Consider the following 27532-nt stretch of genomic DNA (forward strand, 5'->3'; position numbering starts at 1 on the left):
TTATTCCAGCTGCTGCGATTCCAAAATCCTTTTGCTCCCTCACTATTTACCCTTATCACACTTTCTCCAGATCCTTGTAACCAACGACAGCAAGAGTGTGAAATAATTAACCATCCCTATACCCTATACCCATAACCCAAACTGTAACACATACTTACTGCCTTACAATACTCTTCTACAGTTCCCTGTGTATTTGGTTCGCTTCTTCCACTAATGCTTTGAGGGCAGAAAGCAGGTGCAATGGGCCCTTGGTCTTTCCTGCAGTTTTTACGACACGCTAGGTACACAGAGATGAACGCTAAAAGCACTGACTTCGTGCCCAAATAAAAGCGAAATCTGAACAGTCCGGGTGACCACTGTTTGTAGTTCGCTAAAAGCTTACCAGAAAAGGAACCTGGGTGAATTGGCTAAACTGTAGCCAGAAAATAATTCGTGAATTTCATTTATCATGAGATTTATTTCTAAAGGCAAGAGAAGGTGAACCTCATGCATTATGATTATTGATACTATTCGTCTAAGTGCTTTTGAAATCATACCTTATTCACGTTCATTATCTGATGGCTTCATCCTAGTAAACTTGTGTTAAATATAAGCACCAGCATTTTGCAAGTGGGAAAGCCAGAATTCAGGGAGTTCAGGGAATTAGTGGCAGAAGGGATGCTAGAAGCATTGTCCCCAGTGAGATTCCGAGTTTTCTACTCCTTCAGTACCTAACAATGGCATCCCGTCAGGTAAACTCTGCTGTGTCGTGGGAAGTACAAATTGTACAGCAAAAACATGCACAGTCATGTCCAAATCAAAATAAGGTACGTATACATTTAAAAGCATGCAATGATTATTTTTAGCTGCTACTGGTTTCCAAGTAAAATTACAACTCCAAAGATCTATCTCCTGATCAAGGTGTACAGCACCTTCACAGACACAGCATGTGCATACAGCAAGGGCTTAATAAATGCTTCTTTGACAAGCTGACATGCCTGTATTATCCCAGAAGCATGGATGGTGCCCGTTTCCACCCACACTGGTCAAGAGACAAAAGGAGAGAAACACTCCAGGCCTCCCTTTGGCTGTTCAACATTAGATGTTCCACTTAATGTAACAGTCCTGTGAGTTAGACCATCACTGTTCCATCATTTCCTGGTCTTTATCATTACCTCTTTCCACAGAGCAAGTGAAACAAAACCGTTCTTCCGAGATACGTCTCAAAATTGGAATGAAATGTGTTGATAAGCACAATCTGACTCCCAACAGCCCAAACCCACCCTATTTCCATGTTCCCAGAGCAAGGGGCACCAGCTACCTTCTTGATCCTAAATCGACTGTGCAAAAAAGAGTTTCTTTTCATTTATGGCAGTGGGAATACACTTTTCTATAAATCAGTATCTGCTTAACTGCTACAATGTTCCATTTCTGATTTTTATTTCTATCATCATCCACTGTGATGTTTGGAAGTTTTTTACATAAATATTCTTGGAAAGTTTATAATTTATACTTACTTTTTTTTTCTTTAAGATTTATTTATTTATTTAAGTAATCCCTACAGCTAGCGCGGGGCTCGAACTCACAAACCCCAAGATCAAGAGCCACATGGCGCACCGACTAAGCCAGCCAGGTGCCTCTGTTGCGTTCCTTTTTCAACCTCAAAATAAAAAGAATACTTTGCACTGGCATCCTTCACACTTCCATTGGTTTCACTCTTCTGAAAACTTGGGTGCAGCAAAAATACAATTTACTAAGTAAGTTAAATTAAATATATAACGGCCTTGCCACAAAAATAAAATACACCTTCAATGATACAATACACACTTCTTTTTTCACACTCCCATTTCTAACCCCCACCCTCTGAAACCATGCCGTGTCAATGAGAGACCAGAACTGGTTTTTATTTCATCTATTTCTCCTTTGTCAACATGGCACAAGTTTCTCATGTACTAATTTGCTTTCGTACATGTCAAAATAGGTAATCACAATCCCCTTAACACAGCCTTTGGTGGGCACAAAATAAAGTCCGTGGAATTTTGAATTCCTGATTAGAGTGCATTTGCATGTCATTAATAAAATAACCTGAGAACAGGTGCTGTCAGTATCATGAACACACAAACTAAGGGCACAAGGGAAGCCTGTCTAAATAAACCCGGGAAGCCACACTTGCACACAGGTCACATTAGTCCCTTACGTAAAGTTATTTATAACTCATCAAAGAGAGATACAGCCTTGTCTCTAAGCAATTTCGTTAGGGAATTTGCAGTCTCGGGTTTACGGTGAAAACTTCATGGACCCAACACCCAACACCCAACCCCTCCTGCCACACTTACCAGGTACCTCTCAGAGGACACACTGACTAAGATGAGGTCATCTCCAACGCGCACCTTTTCTCCTTCCGACCTCTGCTTGGAGGCAGGATGAATAGTCCACCAACAAGCCTCACCTGCAGGACAATTGGAAAGGGGAAACACGAAGAGATGCCTCTTATTTTAAAATCGATTTTGTCTGCCAGCGCCTCCAAAATGAAAGAGTCTTTCATAAAATAAGTCTTCAAGTCGGTCTCCCGATAAATAAATAAAATGGTTCTTCTCACCCAGCTTTCAGAAGTTTGAAAGTTCACTTGCAGTTTATTGCAAGTTCATCTCGTAGACCACGGAACTCCAAAGACTGAGACCAAATTAGCTTAGGGTAAAGACATGGTAAAATGCAATGGAACCCGGTTGTGACATTTTGGGAAGTTTGGTGTCTCCCTCCCCACCCCGCCGCCCTCCACACTGAGAATTGCTTACAAGGTATTTATTTATGCTACCATATGGTCAAACCTACCAGTCATGCTGGTCTTACTGCATTCCTTCTATAATCACATGTTCCTTGCGTTCTGTAATAACCTCTAGTTTTCTGGCACATGATTTTCAAAAGGACTTGGCGTTTGTAATGTGACAGTTGCATTATAGCATTTTAAAAACTCTGTACTTTGGGGGGATGCTAATTTTTTTTTTTAATTTTTTTTTCAACGTTTATTTATTTTTGGGACAGAGAGAGACAGAGCATGAACGGGGGAGGGGCAGAGAGAGAGGGAGACACAGAATCGGAAACAGGCTCCAGGCTCTGAGCCATCAGCCCAGAGCCCGACGCGGGGCTTGAACTCACGAATCATGAGATCAGGACTTGAGCTGAAGCTGGATGCTTAACCAACTGAGCCACCCAGGAGCCCCTTATTTATTATTTTCAAATGTGGTAGTTTCTACTTAACTAAGGGTAAAATATAAGAGAATCCTGCTATAGAAGGATACATTTTAAAAATATCTGGGTACACATTAACTCAAATAATTTCTTGCAGAACAAGTCAAGCATAAGCCTCCTGAGCCACACATCAATCCATTCTTCAGTCCCATTAGCTAAAATATAAACTTAAGCAAACAATTCTTCAATGTGTTTAAAGTTCCTTTTAAAATCTAAATCTAAGTTCTATCCAAAATTGCAAGTAGGGTTTTAGTGATATCTGTTATCTAATACTCATTCTGCCCCTTTGACCAGCTTTATTATTTTTCAGAACACTTATTTTTTTCTTCTTCACCAATTCCCCAATGCCAGAATAAGTTCCATAACAGCAGGGGCTTTGTGTTTTTGTTCACTGGGGTTTCCCCAGCTGCTACTAGCATATTGTAGGCACTAAATAAAAATTCACTTTGCATAAATGTGTAAATTAATCATCAAATACCACTTCTTAAGCATTCTTACAGCCAACATGTCATATGCCCTGAGATGCTTTCCTTATATGGACCATAGTCTTACTTGAATGTCACCTTGCAGCGTTCTTTATCTTTATTCACTCAATTCACATTTTTAGGGTTGCAGGGAGTTTTTCATTCATTCACTCAAATGTTTATAAAGCAACCACACTCTGTCAATCACTGCTTTAGAAGCTGGGGATACACAGTAAACAAGGAATGAAAAGTTATCTGCCTTGTGAGTTTAATTCTCACAAGGCAGGCAGACATCAAGCAATAAATATAATAATTCAGCAATTCAGATGATGTAAAAAGCTACGGGAACACAGTACACCATAAAGGGATCACACACTGGCAAAGGGACTGCCTTATTTTGTTGTTTTGACGATTATATAATCATCTCAGTGTATGAAAACAAATTCTAGATCGTACATGTCTTTGACTCTTTTTGAGAGAGACAGAACTAAAGACTTTTTCATGTCAATGTTGCTGAAGTAAATTAAAATGAGGAAACATTTCAAAACTAGCAAAAATGCAGAGAAGTGATCAAGCTTCTAAAAATAAAAATAATATTCCTAGTTTTGGTGCCTGGGGTTCTGGAATCTGTCATGCATGGTGATGTGTTGGTCTATGAAAAGTTATTTAGGTTGGTGAATATTTATCTTTATCCGCTGGTTGTCTGTGAAAATTTTAGAAGGTGGTATTTTATTTTATTTTTTAAAATTTATTTTATTTATTTATTTTGAGGGGGAGAGGGGAGAGAGAGAGTGAGCAAGAGAATCCTAAGCAGGCTCCACACCATCCACGCAGAGCCCAATGTGGGGCTCAAACCCACAAACTGTGAGATCATGACCTGAGCTGAAATCAAGAGTCAGTGGCTTAACTGACTGAGCCATGCAGGCGCCCCTGGGAAATTATTTAAAAAGGAGGAAAGGGGAGAGGTGTGAGGGGATAGCTTGATCCCTCCCCTGAAAGAAAGTACTCAATAAGACTTGGTCTGTTTCCTTCCTTTGTTTTCTACTTGGTCTTTATTTTTATTTTTAATTCCAATTTTTCATTTAATTCCATAAAGTTTTAACTGATTTATTTTTAATTTAATTTTAATTTTTTTTAATTTTTAATGCATGCTCATTATAAAAGATAAGATAATCAAATTGTACAGAGGCATATAAAGCGTAAAGTCCTCACAGCACTGAGAACAGAAACACCAACAGAGTCTATGTTCTCCTACTTTGATTCTCTCCAAGGGTAAATTGTGTTAATGTATGCCTTTTCTGTTTCAAAATATAAAAATATATGTGTATTTGGACAGATACGTAGCCCTATGGACGGAGAAATGAGGCAGACTTTCATTTTTGACCTTTTTGTTGGAAACCTGACATGAAGCATGCTACATTTTTTAGACTTAAAATGTAGTAAATATTGTATTTGTATACAAATCCCTAAGAAGAATGTTTGAGGTACAGTTTGAGTAACCAGTTAATTATGTGGGAATGACCAACCAATAGAAACAATATACACTTCCTCCTTCTACTAAAAATCTTCCCTAGAAAGTCATTCATTTTTTTCTTGACTCCATCCATAAGAACATTTATCTAATGGATCTCCATGGCTTACAACTTCTCCCAGTCCAATCCCTGCCATGCTCTCTCTGAGCACGGCCTCACTGGGGCCCAAGGCGCTCACCTGTTGTGTCCTCTTGCAAGCCAACGTCAAAGGCCAGTTTATCAGTTGAAGACCGGGAGGTGGACAGACAGCACAGATACTGAAAGACACAGAGTCAGTAGTTGTTGCTAAACATTTACGGTCCTGTGGGAGTTTAATTCTGACACGTCATTTGCTATCATCAGTCTATCTCTGCTCTATCAGTCTTCTCCTTCACATCTGGATGCTTCTGTGCACGGCCCCGATTTTTCATTGTGAGGGAAAACAACACTCATATGGCATTCATTAGGAGCAATGCTCTAAGGGAGATGCAGTCCTTTTTCTCCTCACGAAAAGACTTAGGAAATGTGTTCTGTCAGTAAAAGAAAACACACAACTGGGGATATGTTTGTACATCTCCCTTCATGTGATATTCATGATCATAAGCAAAAGTACAACCTGATCTGACAGAAATCTTTCTCCCAAACAGAAATTTGAAAACTATTCACTCTCATCTTCTAGTTCTGGTTTCATTTTTGAAATTTTAACTCTCGGGGAACCTAGGTGGCTCAGTCGGTTGAGCGTCCGACTTTGGCTCAGCTCATGATCTCAAGGTTCGTGGGTTCGAGCCCCGCGTCGGGCTCTGTGCTGACAGCTCAGAGCCTGGAGCCCGCTTCGGATTCTGTGTCTCCCTCTCTCCCTGCCCTTGTCTCCCTACTTCTCTCTCTCAAAAGAATGAATGAATGAATGAATGAACAAACATTAAAAAAATTTTTTTAAATAAAATAAAATTTTCACTCTCTGAAATTCATCTGAATTCATTTTGGTGTGCAGCATGTCACCTCCCTGAAGTGAGGTTCTATCACATGTATACGTGTGTGTGATTCCCTATGGAGTAACTGAACTCTTGCAACACCATCATCTCCTTCCATCTCCCCCCCCCCCTTAAGCTTCCCTAACTGTATATGCTTGAACATAAAGTCTAGCATAATTTTTCAGTCCACCTTCCTGAACCGTACCCCAACCTCAGAAATCTTGCAAACTGGTATAAGAATGAGGACACAAGGATGAACGTAGTATAAGGTCAAGATACACTATCATCTACATAACCAGTGCACTGCCAGCAAGACCAGGAGCCCTGCAAAGAGTACTCAGAGACGATTCTGGGGACGGAGCAAGTCCAGACCTCTCAGAGTTACCGAACAAATAGGGCAAAGCCTAGAAAATTCCTTCTATGAAACAGGATCCACCCACCTCAGTGGGAGTCAGTAACTGTGAAGAGGCAGGAGTGAATCAATTGGGACAGATGTGCCGGCACATTAAGTGGAAGTCAGTGCCATGGGGATGTAAAATGAAATTAACATGGAGATTCCAATTCTGCCTTTTGTCTACAAAACACTGGCTCCCAAAATTATAGAAAAGTTGCTTTGAGGGTCCTCAAAAATGTTCTGAGTAGGAACTGAGTAGGACTGTGAGTCTCACCTTGAGAAAGGCTGCCCATGGTGATACCTGAGGTTCATAGACTTTAGCTCTAAATATATCAAGTGTCTTCCTTTATCTTATTAAAGTCTTCTGTTACATCCTGCAATAATTACAGTACTGGGTACTATAAATATTACCATAAATTCTCTCTTCCAATAATATTCACAGCAACTATGAGGTAGGTAATATAATTATTCCACTAAATGTTCATTAAGTTCCATGAGGACAAGGATATGATCTTATTCACTACTATACCCAGCACCTAAAACAGTACCTAGCACACTTGAGAAAGTGAGTCTGAACCCAGATTGACTGACCAAGTTCTGGAATAGAATTCTTTCCATGAAGTTTTAATGCATGATGGCTGTATGCAAATAGGTTGTATTTGTGTATTTATCTAGTATCCAGCCGCTTTACTAGAGTATTTTCCTAAATTTTATTTCTTATACTGCTGTGTCAGCCAAGAGATCCAGAACCATGTTAATGCACTTTTGGTTTTGTTTATTTGTTTGACTTGGTTTTGTCAAGAACCACCTTAGTGTTTGACAATTAAGATTGATGTTGGTTATTGAATTGATGTTTATATTTTATCACTGAGAAATTAATCATCAATGCTTAGTTTTTATTAGAAATGGGTGTCGAGTTTTATTAAAAACCTTTTTCAATACCTGTTAAGATGATCACAATTTTTCTTATATGGCCTTTTTATATGATGTAGCACATTAATAAAAATGATATTATTAAGTCATCATTAAAATGTTATCTACAGTTTTCCTATACTTCTCTTCCTATACTTTTGAATTCCATTCACCAGAAATTTAGGTCAGATTTTCACACTGGTAATCATGAATAAGACTCACAATTTTAAGTTTATTTTGAGAGAGAGAGAGAGAGAGAGAAAGAGCATGAGCGGGGAGGGGCAGAGAGAGGCAGAGAGAGAATCCTAAGAAGGTTCTGCGCTGTCAGTGCAGGGCTCAAACGCAATGAACTGTGAGATCATGATCTGACGCTTAACCAACTGAGCCACCCACGTGTCCTGACAATTTTTTATATGTTTTTGGGTACAGATATTGAGGCTATGCTTGGTCACCTGTTCTGAAGTGATTTACATAATATCAGAATTATGTAAACCTCTAAAACAGATTTTCTTCATGAAAGAAACAATCAATTATATTATACTTCTAAATGTTGGACCATCATGTATTCATGAAAATTATATTGATGAAGAATTTAAATAATGTGGAAAATGCTTATGCTACAATAATATGTTTAGAAAATCAGGATATAAATTTGGTTATGTACTAAGATCTCAATTATGTAAAAAATAAGAACAGAAAGGATTAAATTTTTTTAATTAATTAATTAATTAATTTATTTATTTATTTTTGAGAGAGAGAGAGACAGAGCATGAGCAGGGGAGGGTCAGAGAGAGAGGGAGACACAGAATCCGAAACAGGCTCCAGGCTCTGAGCTCTCAGCCCAGAGCCTGATGCAGGGCTCGAACTCACGGACCACGAGATCATGACCTGAGCTGAAGTTGGACGCCCAACTGACTGAGCCACCCAGGCGCCCCAAGGATTAAATTTTTTTAAAGTCCCTACACATTCTTCTCCCATTAACATGATCATGAAGAATTGTGTCATCTGTAATTTCCAAATCTTATAAAATAAATATGTATTGCTTTTATAACCTAATAAAGCTTTTACAAGAGTAGAATAAAACTTTTATGCATTTTACAAACTATATAAAATAATAATGCATATTATATAACATAAAAATATATAGAAGTATATCAAGTATGTATCTAGATAGACAGATAGATATGTATATGAGTCTCTACACCTATATGGATAACAATGTGGACATAGACTTTTTCAATATTATCCTTCAGTAATTTTCTAATAAATGAACTGTTTAATTTCTTTAATTATAAAATTTATTTTTCTAATAAATGAACTGTTTAAAACAAAAACAGAAATGAGAAATATTTATTTGACTCTTACACCTCTGTCTTCTTAAAACCAGTCTATCAAAAATTAAGATAATAAAAAATAGGAGTCGTAAATGATAGAACTGAAGGACTTTACAGATCATCTAAGCTAACTCTCATTTTTTAAATGAGAAAAAATAAGTAAGGTACAAAGGTATTAAAGAATGCATCCATCCCAATTTATTAATACCATCAATGAAATGCTATTACCAACACTTCCTGCTGATGTATATCTAAATGAGCCCTGTAAGAGATGAAATCAAAATGCGTACTCACCATGCCACTATAGGAATGGCGTAGCAATATGGCATGTCCGTACAGGAGTGTTCGATGACCACCACCTTGAGCAGTCTACATAGAAAGAAGAAAGGGTCGACAAGAAAAAAAAAAAAGAAAAAAGAGTAAACTTAACTACGTCAATAAAATAATCTCTTGCTATCAAGGAAACATTTAATAGGAAGGAATAAAATAAAAGTAAGCAAAGTGCTGTGATAAGAATGTTTAAGTTGGAATAAGGCTACCAAGAAAAGTCTCTACTGAGAGTCTGACAGTTGATCTAGTTCTCGAAGAATGAACTTGATTTTGGTAACTGTAAGTACTTATCAGAATTTGTAATTACTTATTTATAGTTATTTATTGTCTCTATTTCCCATTACATTGTGAGCTGCACTGGGCAGGGACTACGGTACCTTAGTCACCCACTGTATCCCAGGTTGCTGGCAAAATGCCTGGCACACAATAAGGACTAAATAAATATCTGTTCAATGAAAGAGAATTCCTAAAGCACAGAATGGATCAAATCATCTACAGGTTTGAAATTGTTTCATGCCTTCCAACTGTTTTTTTTTAAGAGTCCAAATTTTTTAATATGAAACAGAGAAATGCTTCTCAAATTTTAGCATACTTACAAATCACTGGGAAAGCTTACTAGGATAAGGAGTGATGATACTGACTTATGTATACTTTAAGAAGTGAAGAAAGTACATTAGTATCTTTTTTTAAGTTTATTTATTTATTTAGAGAAAGAGACAGAATGTGCACAAGTGGGGGAGGGGGGGAGAAAGAGAGAATCCAAAGCAGGCTCCATGCTGTCAACGCAGAGTCCATTGCGGGGCTTGATCTCATGAACCATGAGATCATGGCCTCAGCCAAGATCAAGAGTTGGATGCTTAACCAACTGAGCCACCCAGGTGCCCCAAGAAAGTACGTTAATATATTATACTACTATAGCTCTTTTCACTCAAAAGATACCCGCTTCCTACTGTTCTGTACAACTCCTTAGGGTAACTCTTTTTTTACATGTTATGCTCAAAAGACCTCAGAACCATTCTTAAAACAGGTCTTGAAAGGGATTCAAATAAGAAAACCTGCTTTAAAAAAAGGAGAATCGCTTTTTACATACACTGAGAGCAAAAGGGAAAAATCTACTTTGCAAAATCATATTCCTTCTCAGAACTAGGCACTCTTTGAAAAGTATTCATTTCTTTTAAAATAATGTTTGATTCGTGTAGCCAAGAACAATTTTATTCACCTTGCCTGATGTGGATCACTCTGATAGGAGCTTACCTTTTCATACCACATACAGGTTCCACAGCCACAAAACAACTGACCTTGAGTAACAGTCACACCAATGAAAATAAGATTTTTTAAAAATGAAGGACAAGGCCTTAGATTTAACCCAAAAATGGCAAATGATCCTTTTACTCTAACGCTTTGCTTTAGGTCACTTATATATAATATGTACACATACACACATGCACACACACACACACACACACATATGTAAATGTTCAAATTGGTTAAGGGAGATATTCCAATTACAGATTTTATACAACTAGACAATTATAGATTTTACACTATAGATTTCCTCACCACTTAAATACAAATTTATGCTGCAGATTTAGTTTTAATAGAACTGAAAAAGTATGCAAATAACCCACACTAAATTAACTTTGTTACTTAAGAGAGCACAATTAACACAAAGTGAATGCAATTTCTGTCACATGGTCCACACTACTTTTTCTCTCATGTCTCATTTTATTTTTTATATTTATTTAAGTCATCTCTATCCCCAATATAGGGCTTGAACTCACGACCCCGAGATCAAGAGTGGCATTCTCTTCAGAAGGAGCCAGCTAGGCACCCCTCTAATGTGTCATTTTAAATGGTACTACTCCAATTGCCTCTAAATCAGAAAAAAAAAATGTGTAATTTCCACACTTGAGCATATATTGGATAATTGTTCATTCAACAAACATATATGAAAACAATTATGTATGTGACATTGATTCAAAGAGGTACCTTGGTTCTGTGTTTTTTTATTTTGTTTTTTGATTCGGTTAGTTGTGTCAATATTTTTGTTAAATTTGGCCTGGTCCTTGCTTTAATTTAAGTGAACAAATATTTAGGGACTTCCTCTGATATTGGGAACTTCTGGTACTTTATGAAGTGGCTATACCGAATACTAGCCAGTTCTAGAGTTCTTCCTTCAACACTCTACAACACTGTGCTTCAGGTAGACTGTTGGACTTCCCTTGAGAATTTCAATGAGAAAAAGATCATCACTGCTGGGTGATGTATCAGGACCCCAGAACAAAGGTCCATTTTCCCTTTAGCCTCCCAAACCTAAACCTATAAGGACTCAGCTGTATAACCATATTATGCTTTGGGAATCCCGCCAGGACCAACTAGGTTAAGAGTCAATCAAGCTAATGTAGTTCAAGGCTGGCCCCCTTTCAAGAACATACACAGGAAAAAAATAATCTTAGTGGTTTTTGAAGTTAACCTATTAACCGTTTTTTGGACTCTGACATATGGGCAAAGTAAGCATTGCTTTCAATTGTACCAATTTAGAAAAGTAGAAAAATGACATTTTATGTGAGACATATAGACTTTTAGTTCCCACGAAAGCCATCTATACTCTAACTAGTCCTGCTAATTCTCCAGTAAGTATCACACGAAAGAAACACTCTGTGCTATGTCTTGGAAGACTACTGTCTGAGAGGCACAGTGCACTTAATGCCAAGGGTATCACGCATAATATTTTCTTATTTTCAATAAGAACTGAAAGCTCTAATTATTCATTTACTCAACAACTATATATTGGATCCCACGTAGTTTCCTTCAAATATTTGCACACTAACAACAAAGAAAACAAGTTTAAGAGTTACTTCTTTGGGGGGGGGGTGCCTAGGTGGCTTAGCCCATTAAGCATCCAACTTCGGCTCAGGTCATGATCTCGCAGTCAGTGAATTCCGGTCCTGCGTCGGGCTCTGTGCTGACAGCTCAGAGCCTGGAGCCTGCTTCGGATTCTGTGTCTCCCTCACTCCCTGCCCCTCCCCTGCTTGCACTCTCTCTCTTGTGCTCTCAAAAATAAATAAACCTTAAAGCATTTGTTTTAAGGAGCTAATTATTTGTATGATTCTTAATGCCTCCAACTATGGGATGCATTATCATCAGATCCTTTTCGTAAAAATATTACCTGGAACTTACAAGTCCTTGAATACATTTCCAAGCATGACTTGGGTTCTACCTGTCCCTGAAAATGCAGCTGCTGGTACCCTAGCCCTGACTCTAAGGTTGGTTGAGTCTGTGATGTATTTAGTGAGCTGCTGGTCATCAGCCCTTCGTGGGCCCCCCCAGCAGAACCAGGATCTGGAAATCAGCTCCCGCTAGACTACTGTGGTCTCCTGTAGACGATGAAGGTCTATGTTAAGGTGCTACTGCCATTTTAGGTGGAAAAAATAACAAAAACATCAACTATCATTTCCAAACTCTCTCAGTACTTCTGATGTTGGAGAGCTAACCATGAGTTATTAAAAGGCAAAATTTGACTTTCTGAAAATATCAGCTAAAAACATGTTTTCAGGGGCGCCTGCGTGGCTCAGTCAGTTGGGTACCTGACTCTTGACTTTGGCTCTGGTCATGATCCCAGGGTCACAGGATCGAGCCCCATGTCTGACTCCACACTCAGCATGGGGATTCTCTCTCTCTCTCTCTCCTTTTACTTCTCTCCCCCATTCGTGCTCTCTCTCTCTCTCTCTACTTCTCTCCCCCTATTCGTGCTCTCTCTCTCTCTCTCTCTCTCTCTCTCTCAAATTAAACAAAAACAAAAACAAAGAAAGCATGTTTTCAGTTGTGTGTGTGGGTTTGGACCCATTATCCCTGAAACGACTGACACGGTTAATGTTCCACAACAGTGTAAAAAACATGACCTCATGAGCTATAAGTGGATAAAAGAGTCCAGAGTACATTGAAACAAAATCTAATCAACACTGTTGTATGTGTTCTAAACCAGTCTCACTTCAAGTTTTACACAAATTCTCTTAATATCAATTTAGTATTATTAGGCATTCCTATGCTTCTGGCTTGCCAGGATCTTAACTGAAGATGTCCAATTAGGGGACCCATATTGTAAGTAAAAGCCTTGATGTACATGCTTCTATGTTTACATTTATTTAGAACAATATGCCATCACGGGGTATAATTTATTCATGCTACCCTCTGTGGGAAGAGGGACAAACTGGATCACTGTAACTACATTTGACGTATAAGAGCAGAAAAGCATGAAACATAAAATCATAATAGCAATGACTAAGATAAACTGAAGAGGTTTATACACACAAAAAATTACTGGCACTGTGTTTCTGTTGTTTCAGTGTTTTTTGTTTGTTTGTTTTTTGTTTTTTGGGGTTTTTTTTGGTTCTGTGTTCTTTAAATATGTGTTTGTATTATATATTGGCTTATTAGCATGTCTCCCCTATTATTACTCTTTAACACTATCTAATTTACTAACTGTATAGTATCTAAGTACTTTAAGTTTTCTGTTTTTCTATTTTTTGCTGTATAAAAATGCTATGTTAATAAATGTAGGACATCATCATTCCAGGCCCTTATTATGCAAAAAGGCTGTTTTTGTAATAAGTCAGACCACAGCATTTTTCTGTATTCCTTGACTGCTATGACATAACATGCCATTTTAGAAGTAAAACAATGAAATCTTAAAAGAAATTTGTTACTGCAGGTGATCCTTGAGTACATGCCAAAATATGAAACAACAGACAAGAACAAGAATTTTGTATTAGAGAACTTCTTTCATTGTGCTCAGATATTTAAGCAGAGAAGCTTTTAAGTTTACCTTCAAATCCTAATAGTCAAATTTGGGAAATGAGGTGTTCCAGGGAGAAAAATGGAAAAATATCTCCATGCTTAAATTTTTAAATCATCTGACAATGACCTAAAAAATGCAAATGTGAATGGCACGAGATCAAAGAGGAATCACACAGAATTGGGGGGCCTGGTATTCCGGTCAACCTACGGGTCCCCAGCAGCAGGACACAGACACTCACAGCCCTGCCTTCTTTAATAGGGAACGTAATAGATTCACAAGATGATTATAATAACTGATGAGAAATCTGTCTTCGGTGCAGAGTAAGTGTGTCTGACGAAGCCAGTTGAACACTGTCAAGATGGCCACTTCGCATTGGATGGTGTACCTCTGATGGGTGTCTTAACCTAAAGGTCTCCTGGGGAAGCAGACCAAAGGTCTATGAAACAACCACTGCACCAAGAGTAGAAATGGGCTCTCACCACAAGGAAACATCTGTCTGGTTCTGGGAGGTTAAACAATGCCTGTCCAGGTATGAAACCCAAAGCAAATCACGATTGGAAGATGAAAGCTAAAGAAAATTCGGCATCTTTTCCCGTTTAAGTGGCTTAAATTGCTATAACTTCACACATATACCCTCTGCTTAGATTCTAACCTCTCTGGATCATCCAATGCAGGTACAAAAATAAGCTATCGGGCTTCTGGCTTTGCAGTTAAAGGGAATTAGACCCTAATTAAATTATTCCAGCTATGCTACCTGGTTTAAATTGATTCTACATCATCTTTATTTTTTTTAATTTACATTTTAGGTAGTTAACGTACCATGCAATATTGGTTTCAGAAGTAGAACTTGTCTGGTCACTACTCGTCTCCTACACGCAGTGCTCCCCACACGTGCCCTCCTCCATTCTACATCATCTTTCTGTTTGCACTGAGTTTTCTATGAACCTGCTCTCATGAAAACGCTTGAAAGAGAAGTTTAAGGTAACCATCCCATTCATCCTCTTCCAAGGGGAAGTAGATATGGCATTGGATAAGAGACTGCTATGATAAAACGGCAAGATGGAAAAAAGAGCAGTGTAAATGCAGATTTGGCAAGAAAAACTGAATTTTTCAAACCCCATTTCATTAGGTACGTATTCATATCTGCAAGGAGAGGACATACTCATGTTTTGCTGCTATTTATACCATTTTCCAACTAAAATGCTTGTTTCATGATGTTTAATTAAGTGGTTAATGTCCTCTCTTCCCAATGTTAAGGTTATAATAGTATCTTCTGTTATTTGAAATTTAGGAAAATGTTTTGTGTCCTTGATGATAGATGGCTTCAAAGAAGTCATCTGCTCTGACACCCCAACTGTCAAATTCTTAACGTTAATGAATAGGTCCAGTTGTGGGGACCCCACAACACTCATAGTACAGAGTTTTGGAAAATATGAATGACAGACATAGACTCAAGAGACACTCAGCCATGCATACTTTGCTTCCTTTTCTTCCATGCGACCTTTTAAATCTACTTCCAGAATTTTGACTTCATAGGTTTCATAGTTTATATCTTTTGAAATGACATTCTTTTGGGGTGCCTGAGTGGCGCAGTTGGTTAAGTGATCTCACAGGTCAGGTCGTGATCTCACAGTTCGTGGGTTTGAGCCCCACGTCGGGCTCTGTGCTGACAGCTCGGAGCCTGGAGCCTGCTTGGGATTCTGTGTCTCCCTCTCTCTCTGCCCCTCACCCACGCACACTCTGTCTCTCTCTCTTTCAAAAATAAGTAAATATTAAAAAGAAATTTAAAAAGAAATGACATTCTTTTGGATTTTTAAATTATACTAAGCCTTCACTGAGTGAATACAATAAATTTCTCTACACATTGTTTCTTGGCTTTTCAAATAAAAACTAAATTTCATGAATGTTATATGAGAAAAAATGGCAGGTACATAAAAAGAAAACAAAAAACTTCTAGTTTATATCTCGAAAGAACCTCATATTTCCTTCAATAACATGTCATGTATTTTTCTCTTCCCTTTCAACTTGTCTTTTAAGACCTTTCCATTTTTGTAATTTGGTTAAGCAACGAAAAGGGGTTAAATTATTTTCACTTCTCCTGTAGCAGCTTCATGGTGCCTCTTCCAATTTCCCAGAGTATAAATTTCATATTGTATTCATGCAAGACAGCTTTAAAAGCAAAACAGCCCATATGATCCCCAGAGTGAAAATTCTAAATGGAAAGCTGTGAAAAAAATAAGTTTTGATAGGAGAAATTCCTAACATCGGCTAAATAAAACTTAATGTCGTACAATATGACCCAAAATGTCAAACGTTGTTCATTAAGACGTCAAATTTAAATGCGCGATTTATTTAAATTTACAAGTTCCAAAGTTTGATTTAATTTTTAAAAACTTGAAAATGTGAAGAAAAGTGCCACGAATTAAAACACAAATCCATGTAACCAAATTGAAAACGCACCCAGTATTACATATAGACCAGATGATCCAATGTCTTACCTTCATCATGAATTTCTGTAGGGGCAGAAGGAAAAGAGAGAAAATATTATACGTTTTTGCAAAGACTTCTTAAAAATATCTCTTATTTATAAAGATTCCACTGTTCAAAATAGAGTTATGTGAACAATAAAAAAACTACCACACTCACTGTGGGATCACAAGAAAACTTAGTATCAACTACATGCTAGAGGAAAGCTGTAGCAGGCAAAACTCTCTTTGGAATTGTCTTTATATCAGTTTTTCCTACTTCTGTGAAAACATGCTGCTGTACTTTAAATGCATGATTCGATTTATAACATAGCCACTAAGCACCAAAAGAACCAAAGGTATATTCTGAAAATGATACTCGAAAATGCTCTATAACTTTTTTTTATCTCTTGCATAAAAATGCAGTGATATAAAACAGCAACCCAACAAAGTTTAGTAAAGATAGTGGATTAGAAACAGGTAAGGTAGATTGTAAATTAAGATGCTGTGATAAGCTGTTTACATGTCATGCAAAACAACAATAAGCAGGTTCTAGATACTACATATTCCGAGATGTGTATTTCAAAGAAAAACCACAAAAACTTTTCTCTTTTTCCCTTAAAACATTTCTCTTATGATTTGCATATATAATAGCTCATCTTACTTCTGCAAAACCTAATTTGTACATACATTTCTTCATTTTTCTTTAGACCCATAAAATTTGACTGCCTCCTCTTAGAAGAGGTTCACAGATGCCAAAGAGCTAAGAAGGAAAAATAACAATATATTTCCAAACTTAGGGTTAAATTTAGCTGTCACAGTGTTTAAGTCCTAAAGAGAAAAGATACACATGTTCACATTTATTTTAAAGACAACAGCAAGGGGAAGTTATCTAACATAGTATTTGTAAATACCACAGTTAGTTTCCTGAAACATATATGCATAGTAATTTACATGTTACTAAATGGAAACTCTACTTTGGGTTTTTTTTTCATTTTTAATATTATATTTTTTAATGTTGTTTTTAAGTAATCTGTACACCCAACGTGGGACTCAAACTCACAACCCCGATCAAGAGTTGCATGCTGTTCTGAGTGACACAGACAGGTGACTCTTTAATATCAAAAATTTAAGGAAAATGTGTAAAGAACCATTTCATTCTTACCTTTAAAAATATAGGCTGTTTGGTTACAATTTTGTAAGTGGTATCAATGGTAAATGACATCAGAAAATTTATTTTCTATGATGAAACTGGCCAATCAGATCCTATTATGAGATCTCTAGTGATGTACATATCACTAGATGAGGAATTAGGAAAAATCCTTTTTAAAGCCTTAATTAAAAGAAAAACACAATTCCAAACTTTTGGTACAGATCATAGCTTATAACAGATACTTTATTCATGAGTTTTTGTTTTTGTTTTTGTTTTTTTTTTTAATTGAGCTCAGTTTCGGAGATTTTTCCTTGAGAAATGTTCTCAGGCTGATTTTCTGTTTTCTAGGTTAAACTACATCAGAACTGTAATAAATAGAGAAAAGAACGGTCAGGAGAGTCAGAACAGAGGGCTGCTATTTACAATTCCTAAGTAGTGTCTTAACTACAAGAAGGGCGAGTCACTGGGGAGAGTAATCCTGATATATGATAAAAGAGAACAAATACTGAAAATTAGCAAAGGCCAAAATATCCATCTGCAGCATGACAAAGAACAGCTCATGTACCAGACACACATTATCAAAAGATAATCAAAAACATGAAAGATTACTTGTGGCATTACTGACATTAACCTTCTATGCAAACCACTGGTTGGTCTATTTGGCTCAAGCACTACTGATATCCAAGTGATAACATTATGACAAGTTCAAAGGGGATCACTGGGGAATGAAAAAGCAAGCAAGATACATTAAAACAAAAAGGATATATATGCAATTTAATATCAATGTAAACACTGCCTAGATATGATAAAAAGCAACAGAAAAAAGAGTAACAAAATCCTTTAAAAGGTGCTGACATGATTAAAAGAAGAAACTCATGCCTGAAGATAAATATTGAAGAGAACAGGCTTGATTTAGGTTAGAGAGTATCACCTTATGCTTCCACTTTACTGAAAGAATTATTTATTTCCCTCATGCAAAGGTCATTAGATATAAGCTAAAATTCTATTAGGCAAGATACAGAAACAGAGGACTATAAACAAAGGAAGAGTCCAGGCACCAAGGTGAATTGACACTGCTTTCTGTCTAGAACAAACTGGTGGAGGATGAAACACAAGGGAGAGATTTTAGTTCTTTAGGGTAAAGGGCAAGTGGCAGTAACCCAGTATTCAAGGGTTAGTGTAAATGACTTCCGAATTGGTAGGTCCGATGAAGCTTCAAACGTGAGCAAGAGCTGGAGGCAGAGCCCCCATTACGCTACATTCACATGAACCAGGAAGAGAATCAGACATCCTTGAGCTGTAACTCACAGATAGATGGCCATGAGGGGGGCCAATGGATGGCAAACGGAAGCAGAATAGTCTTTGGTCTGTAAGTTTATGTCATTTGATCTAGCACAGCTGAGAGACCTGAAGGGCTTTCTTGGCATATGCAAATGATTATGAGTAGGAAAACAAATCAAATAGCAATACTCCATTAGGAAAATTGTAATCAAACACGGGACATCAAGAGAATGCATAATTACACGCTGGTATAAAGAAAGAAGCAGTGATTCGGGAGACCGAAAAAGCTCCTCTACCATAACTAGGCCTTTCAGTTCAACTTTGAATTTTTTAAACTGTTATTTCAGTGGTGCCTGGGTAGCTCAGTCGGTTAAGCATCAGACTTCATTTCAGGTCATGATCTCACAAGTTTGTGAGTTCAAGCCCCATGTCGGGCTCTGTGCTGACAGCTCAGAGCCTGGAGCCTCCTTCAGATTCTGTGTCTCCCTCTCTCTGTGCCCCTTCCCTGCTTGCGTTCTCTCTCTCCCTCTCTCCCTCTCTCTCAAAAATAAAAATTAAAAAAATTTTAAATAAAATAAACTAAAACAGCTGTTATTTCAGTGTTATGAAATGACAACTGATTTAAAAATGTAATACTTCTATACATGGACCCGTCTTAGAAGTTTTAAAAGAACCTTGACTGAAATAATCTCGGGGCGCCTGGGTGGCGCAGTCGGTTAAGCGTCCGACTTCAGCCAGGTCACGATCTCGTGGTCCGTGAGTTCGAGCCCCGCGTCAGGCTCTGGGCTGATGGCTCGGAGCCTGGAGCCTGTTTCCGATTCTGTGTCTCCCTCTCTCTCTGCCCCTCCCCCGTTCATGCTCTGTCTCTCTCTGTCCCAAAAATAAATAAACGTTGAAAAAAAAAAAAAAGAAATAATCTTCTCAAAAATTGTATAGATCTGGAATTAGCACAAAATAAACATTTGGGGGCTTGTCACTAAAAAGAATTATCCAATCCAACAATCTGAAAGGCTAGGGCAAAATTTTGATGCAGGAGGACCTTTTAAAACGAAGTTTCCACTGAGGGCAGGAAACGTCCTACTTTGCACACAGGCTATCCACTGAATTTCTTATTTGCCATCCTTTCTCTTGCATGTAGCAAGATGCTAGGATTTCTCCATAATCCCCCAACCGGTAACCTCTACTTTGCAAGTGGGGATATACATCTGGTAAAGTTCACGATGTTGAAAAAAGAAAAAGACCTCTCACCACCAAAGACTTGAGGTTATTGGTGGCTATCCGTTTAACTGAAGTATAAGTGACAGGCAACGTTTTATTAGTTTCAGGTGTATGACATTGCTTCACCAACGTATAGACTGCGTAAAGCTCCCCACTGTAAGTGCAGTCACCAAACATTATGACAATATTATTGACTATATTCCCGATGCTGTACTTTTCATCTCGGTGACTTATTTTATAACTGGAAGTGTGTACCTCTTAATCCGCTTCACCTAGTTTGACCATCGCCCCCGCCCCACTGGCGACCACTAGTTTGTTGTATGTATGAGTCTGTTTCTGTTTTTTTGTTTCTTCATTTGTTTTTTAGATTCCACATGTAAGTGAAATGACCCGGTATTTATCTTTCTCTGTCTGACTTCACTTATCATAATTCCCTCTAGGTCCATCCATGTTGGTGGTTATTTTAAATTAATAATGTTCCCAATATATTTGAGGGGCCAAAAGAAGTTTAAAAGTAACAACTCCAAGGTCCAAGTGTATATCAATATATACTATCTAATAGGATATATGTATGCATATTTGTAATAACAAAACCCTCAACTATTTCTCTTATGATAAAAATACTGTATGTAAATACTTAACTTTCTAGGGATTCTCCACTGAAAATATCCAAAACTGAACTGATTGACAGGCATGTTGACTGCAGGCCCAGAGAGCATCTAAAAGGGGCACGGCTTTCATTACCAAGAAAGAGCAGTGATACCTGTAATCATTGAGCCTGTGGCTATACTCTCACATGGCTCATAATAATAACTATCTGATTACAGGTGCATGCTTGTATCTTTTAAATAATTCACTATATTTTGGGGGCAGATTGGTCATCACTGTTGTCATTTTCAACCTATTGACAATTCTGTACAGAAAGGATTTACATGAACTGCCTTTTCTTTTGAGTGTCATTAATTTGACAATATATATGTGTGTAATTATCCACTTCTTCTTTTGAAGGGCGAAGAAAAATAAATGCTTCTGAAAGGCTACCATAAATCCTCCCATTTTGGCTCGCTGACACAGGTTTATAAATCACTGAGCTGCATGAACGCCTAAAATATGAAGTAAAAGAGCTATTTAGGGCTTTCCTCTTTTTGTAGCTTGTCTTGTGAAAAAATTTCTCTACATCAAAACCAACAAATTAATCTCTGCACAAAATATATGGATCGTAATGACCCGAAGATACATAAAGCCTCACCTATACTCAGATCACCACCTACATATAAAAAATTATGTATATCAGGGTGTCTGACTTCAGCTCAGGTCATGATCTCATGGTTCACGAGTTCAAACCCCATGTCGGACTCTGTGCTGACAGCTCAGAGCCTGGAGCCTGCTTCAGATTCTGCGCCTCCCTCTCTCTCTCTCTGCCCCTCCCCAGCTCATGCTCTCTCTCTGTCTCTCAAAAATGAATTAACGTTAAAAAAAATTTTTTAATTGTGTATATCAAAGTATAGAACATTCTATTTTTTTCCAAACCATTTCAAACACGTATGAACCTTGAAAACATGAAAGCATTTCACAGGCCCTCACATGGCAGTACACGCACATGAAAACACATTACTGTTTTTAAACTGCTATTCAGGGGCGCCTGGGTGGCGCAGTCGGTTAAGCGTCCGACTTCAGCCAGGTCACGATCTCGCGGTCCGTGAGTTCGAGCCCCGCGTCGGGCTCTGGGCTGATGGCTCAGAGCCTGGAGCCTGTTTCCGACTCTGTGTCTCCCTCTCTCTCTGCCCCTCCCCCGTTCGTGCTCTGTCTCTCTCTGTCCCAAAAATAAATAAACGTTGAAAAAAAAAATTTTAAACTGCTATTCAGTTAGGAACATTTGAAAGAATTTTGTATCTTAATTACAACAGCATCAACGTATTCCTGAAAAGAGCAACTATATGTACGAGACCTCATTCGGTCTACAGACACTGCTCCACGTCTGACAAATATCACACTGTTTTCCATCCCTTCGTCCCAGCTCCACCCAACCCCACGCACTAGGCTACCACACTAGAGGCCTGCAACCCCAGGCACCACGCTAGAGGCCGATGCTATGGGTTAGGGGTGCCAGAAGGCTGGGGTGGAGTAGACAGAAATAACAGGCAATCTATCACCTGCTACTCCAGACCCACCAATGTTATTCTCCCGTCGTGTATGAAGAGCAACATTTGATTACTCAATGGGCTTATGATTAAATGCAAAATACTCAAAGATGCTCAAAGAGACACTGGGAAACAAGTGGAGAGAGGAAGGGCGGGAAGGGGGGAGGAAGAGATTGATTAAGACTGATTGACCTTTGATGAAGCTATCCGGAATTACACTATCAGAAAATTTACAAAGGAGCCATTTGCCTTTCCATATATATGTAAATTTTACAGGGCTCCTAAAGGTCTTAATCTGCGGTTGGTAAATGCCCTGTGTAGTTAAGCAAGTATAACTGTCTTGGACACCCGTCCCTGTCTTGGGACACCTGTCTCAGAACAAAGTGATGGCAAAGAGTACCGCATTCCAAACTTACTGTTATACCACCAAAAGGGGCGGCTGAAAATCGGCCTGCTGCCCTTGGCTGACCCCCAGCTCTGGTCTTCCAGAAGCGGTCGGGGAGCAAAAGGATGGTTCTTGGAAGGAGGTTTTGGGAGCTTCTGAGTCCTGCTCTTGCCCACCCAAGCCTGCCCTCACCTCAAGCCTAGAGAGAGTGGCTTCGGGGACACCTGTGTCCCCCAGGAGGTGGGACACAAGAGACCGGTGTCTGACTGTGCCTGGAGATGAAGACGAAGAGACGGGCTAGGCAGGCTGTGGCAGCAGAGGGCAAGGAGGGGGCTTGCTGTTAGAGACGGGCTGCCCCAGAAAGAGCCGGCCTGGGGATGTCCGTAATGCCCCCAAGAGGCCTTGGGACAAGGCAGTCGTCACCACTGACCAGCTGGGGGATCATTGGCTGAGGCAAGAGAACCACAGGTCAGATTTCTGGTGACGGGCATTCCCCCAGAAAACCCTCCCAAGTGCCCCAGAGAGCGCTCGCCTTAACACCTGACGAGCCCAATGAAGGTCACTGTCATCAAGAAAGACTTCCTGCCAGGGGAACGTGGGTGGCTCGGTTGGTTAAGCGGTTGTGGGTCGGAGCCCCGCGTCGGGCTCTGTGCGGACAGCTCAGAGCCTGGAGCCTGCTTTGGATTCTGTGTCTCCCTCTCTCTGCCCCTTCCCTGCTAGCTCACTCGCTCTCTCTCTCAAAAATAAACATTAAAATTTTTTTTTAAAAAGACTTCCTGCCAACTTCCCTCTTCTTCCATGTTCCTGCTGCACCCTGACAGGGGCAGGAGCACTGGGCAACGGGCAAGGGTGTGAGGACCCTGGCAGAGCGAAGTAAGAGGCAGCTTCCCACCCCTTCCCCCCCTCCCCTCCTGGGTTCCAGCCTGGGGTGCCCCGAGCTCCAACACAGGTTAACCTACATTAACTTCAGACCCCCCTGATTACACAGGATTGCGTGATTTGGTTACCAAAATGAGACTTTTGTGACTTGAAATGACTGGGGGAGGGGTTCTTACTGTCTGAATATAAGAGAGGTCATGGGACCCATCCTAATTTAAGGAATGGGACAAAGGAGTAGAGGCCCCATAGAGCAGGTGGGTAGGCAGGGGGTTAAACTGTTTTTCTGTTACCCTTCAAGGTACCGGTTACAGTCGAATTTCAAACTTCTAATGGAAAATATGTAAGATTTGAACTACATGAGTCTTCAAAGAAAGAAAAGAGCTCAAACCAAAAATTTACCGAGTCATATACTCATAATGATTACCAGTTTCCTCAAAAAATGCCAGCAGGAATTTTCATTATATGATATCTAAATGGCAGCGTATTTCAGCATCAATGTTTTATTGTTAATGTAATGGTACTATCTTAGAACAAGAAAGGACTGGTCCAGATTCTAATCCTATAGATGAGGAGATAACAGTCGACAGATAGCCTACATAAGGTTATAAAGCTAGTTACTTGCAAAGCTCAACTGCATGATTTTCAGCTCAATGTTACTTCCTTTTCTTTCTCAGGTCCAGAAAGCAACGTCAACTGTGAAGATTCACGAATAAACTTGATAAGAATGAAGTCTGAGATGTGAAATTGTTACGAAAATGAGAGAAAGAAAAGCCACACAGGGAGGTAGGTCAAGAGTAACCAGACACAGGGAGGAAGAGAGGCAAACACTTACAGACAAAGGAAAAGAGGGTTCCCATTTGTTCATGAATTCTATTTCCAGATTTGAAAGTGGCTTGACTGGTTGGTTCAAGAAAAAGTGGTCTCTGGGCACAGCACCTAAGTTGACTAATGGAAGTAAAGGGGCACCAAAATGAGAAAAGACAGACTCATTTTAGGACAGCTGACATTGGCAGGGAGCCACCAAAAGACGACCAACATGTTCATAGAGACAGGCCTTTATTCCCAAGACAAGAAGAGTGTAAAGCTTGGACCAGAACTCTAACTATAGGCACAGAAGACATGAAATTTCAAAACAACAACAAAAAAGTTGAACAGAATTAGTAATCGTTTAGCTACGAGGAGACAGATGATGAATTTACATTCTCTCCAGAAATATAATATAGAAGTAGCAGTTCTCAAAATTATGTGGGTATCATCATCATGGAAATGGCAATTAAAAGAAACAAAAAAGCTTTCCATCAATATAAAGGGATACAGTAAGTGAAAAAGAGCCAAGATTCACAAAAAGCCAAGTGAACATGCATTCGTTTCAGTGGTAGAAACACCACTGAAAGGCTACTGAAAATCAGGTAGCAAAATGCTCAAAAATATTGTGAATATCAAGAGACTCATATCCCAGGATCAGGGAAAATAATAAATATAGAATGAAGCCATCGGTTAAGCCAATCTTTAAAAGTCAATATTTGGGGCGCCTGGGTGGCTCAGTCGGTTAAGGTTCTGACTTCGGCTCAGGTCATGATCTCAGGCTTCATGAGTTCAAGCCCCACATCGGGATCTGGGCTGACAGCTCAGAGCCTGGAGCCTGTTTCGGATTCTGTGTCTCCCTCTCTCTCTGCCCCTCCCCTGCTCCTGCTCTGTCTCTCTCTCTCAAAAATAAACAAATATTAAAAAAAAAATTTTAAGTCAATATATTAAGTCACAAAGCAAATAAAAACAAAATAATACAACAACAATAATAAAACATGCTTCGCTGTTTTGCATGCTCGGGAAAAAAAGTGTTGGTGAGACTGTAATTTCCACTCAGAATTAAAGGTATTCAGGGTGTTCAGGACTGTAAGGATTCTTCTCTCCTTTTAGCAGATGAGGAAAGTGACATCTGAGTAGTAACATGGCCACCTTACATGATTTGTCACAATGTTGGTCCAGACTTTGCCTCCAGAACCCTGTCACCTGCATCTTTCCTCACAATACTGACAACACCTGTACTTTTAAAGATTCCATTAATACAGATAACAGACCATGTCTATAAAGCATGGAAAACATAAGAGCTAAGTAGGAGGGCTTTAAGATTAAGTAGTCGAGATTTGTTGGATAAGAGATAAACAATTCTGATTCCTGTTGATCAGAAGCATATCATAATTACAAATTATATAGAAAGCATATACTTCTAGGTAGGGAGAGTTTTCCAATCTACCTCATTTCAGACGAAGCAAAACCAAAACTTCGTAAGGTTCTACGTAGAGACCAGTAAAATGTGTGTTCATTACAAGATAGCAGTTAGTTTGAATATTCATAGTACAAGCCACACTCGGAAGCAAAACAAAAAGATGAGAGGCAATAGGAAACATGCACTTGTTTAAGATCACAATTTCTTTGTAAATACATGGAAACACATACCCATTTTTCCACATCAACTTGCTGGGGAAAGAAAAAGCCAAAATAAATAACAAGCAAACAAATAAATGCCTGGCAAAGTTTCAATTACTGTCATTTAAATAAATGGTCCCTGCACCAAAATCTTCCATTTCTAATGGAAAATGAAAGTACTCAAATTGTAATTAATAACATTTAATCTCAAACAAACCAGAAAAAGTCAATTAACTTACATATCGGAATTTTTAAAGTTATTAAGCTGGAAAAGCACCAGGTACACGAAATCATAACAATCCAACATATTCAAAACCAAACATGAACACTCATCTGATTCTCAAACCTAATAGGCTTCCAGATTTAGGGACCAGTTTTCTCCTCTAACTGTAAGTATCTATTTAATGAAAATAGAAATATAGCGGTCAATTTAGAAATACAGCATCTAACCATAAAAATCTTTCATGAAGTAAAAGTAAACTTTCTCTTACCCCAATCTTCCTCACATTGTATAAAATGTCACCATATAACAAAAGGCATGCCTTGCCAAAAAATCCTGAAATTGTATCAGCATCAAATTTTTTTATTGCATTTATTAATGGATGCATGTTAGTCTCATAATCATTATGAGATGCCTTAAAAATATCAGTGAATAAAATTATATTCCAAAGTATAAAATAGAATTAAAAAAAAAAAAAACCATATGTCAACAAAGACTGTCTCTACAATGCCCTTGGTTCCTAGCAAATCAATCAGAAAAAAAAAATAACAGTCAACTTTAAGGGGCATATGCCCTCTCAGATTTGTTTGCAAAACCCACCCCCGCTAATATAACACCTATGATTGGTATCTTGTGAGACTTGAGGTTTGTTTCAGACTCTTCATACACTAAGTTTATTTGTAACTTTTTTCCTTAGGCAATTCATCAATTGGGCAAGATCTAAGGCTAGTTAGGCAGAAATCTTGGGCCATGGCCAGGAATCTGCATCCCTTAGTAAGCAAGCTTGTGGAAGGAAATGTGCATAAACGTAACACACAGTGGTTATTTTTAAAATATTAGACAGTGATATAAAAATACCAACTTAAGTACACAGGTGGAATTGTTTTGAAGCCCCAGGATGCTACTTACAAGAGAGCATTTTGGTTTATATAATAATTTATTTAGTCCTCTGAAAAATCTGTTATAAGTTTTAAAAACACACATTTGCTTTTTAAGAGAGAACAACTTACTGAATGCAAAGACCTGGCTTTCACTCTAAATTTTTAAGATACTTGGCTGTGATATAAAGTTCAAGTCCTCATTTTAAACTTTTATTTACAACGTGATGACTTTGTTTCTTCAGATACTGGGACAGAGGGAAACAATTTAATCGTGACTAGTTGTAATATAGTTACCATTTACTTTTCTACCTCCAAAAGACAAATCCTTGTATTTGTTCTCTTTCAAGAGCAGTAATTCAAGAAAATGTGAAATGATTTCCTTTAAATAGTTGTCGGGAAAACAAAATATGCCATACTCGCAGTGACTCCGTTGATGAGCAAAGACAGTTTATTAACCCATCATTTTCACTTCTAAATGTTAAACATTCTCTCTCTCTCTCTCTCTTTCACACACACACACACACACACACACACACACGC

At 38.5% G+C, this 27532-nt stretch overlaps 1 protein-coding gene across 9 annotated transcripts in view; it reads right to left on the minus strand.

Annotated features, from left to right (window-relative positions):
* Positions 1 to 27532, minus strand: part of RYR2 (ryanodine receptor 2) — a 762307-nt gene that overhangs the window by 446441 nt on the left and 288334 nt on the right. For 6 of the 9 annotated variants that reach the window (XM_045437234.1, XM_045437232.1, XM_045437233.1 and 3 more), the window contains exons 4-8: positions 25922 to 25942; positions 16441 to 16455; positions 9109 to 9183; positions 5403 to 5481; positions 2316 to 2428 (exon numbers count right to left, since the gene is read on the minus strand). In XM_045437234.1, the coding sequence (XP_045293190.1) occupies positions 2316 to 2428; positions 5403 to 5481; positions 9109 to 9183; positions 16441 to 16455; positions 25922 to 25942 (303 nt within the window). The remainder of the gene's footprint in view (positions 1 to 2315; positions 2429 to 5402; positions 5482 to 9108; positions 9184 to 16440; positions 16456 to 25921; positions 25943 to 27532) is intronic. The other 3 variants (XM_045437236.1, XM_045437235.1, XM_045437229.1) reach the window with 1 other exon arrangement.

The sequence above is a fragment of the Leopardus geoffroyi genome, chromosome D2, assembly GCF_018350155.1.
Source record: "Leopardus geoffroyi isolate Oge1 chromosome D2, O.geoffroyi_Oge1_pat1.0, whole genome shotgun sequence".
NCBI lineage: Eukaryota > Metazoa > Chordata > Mammalia > Carnivora > Felidae > Leopardus > Leopardus geoffroyi.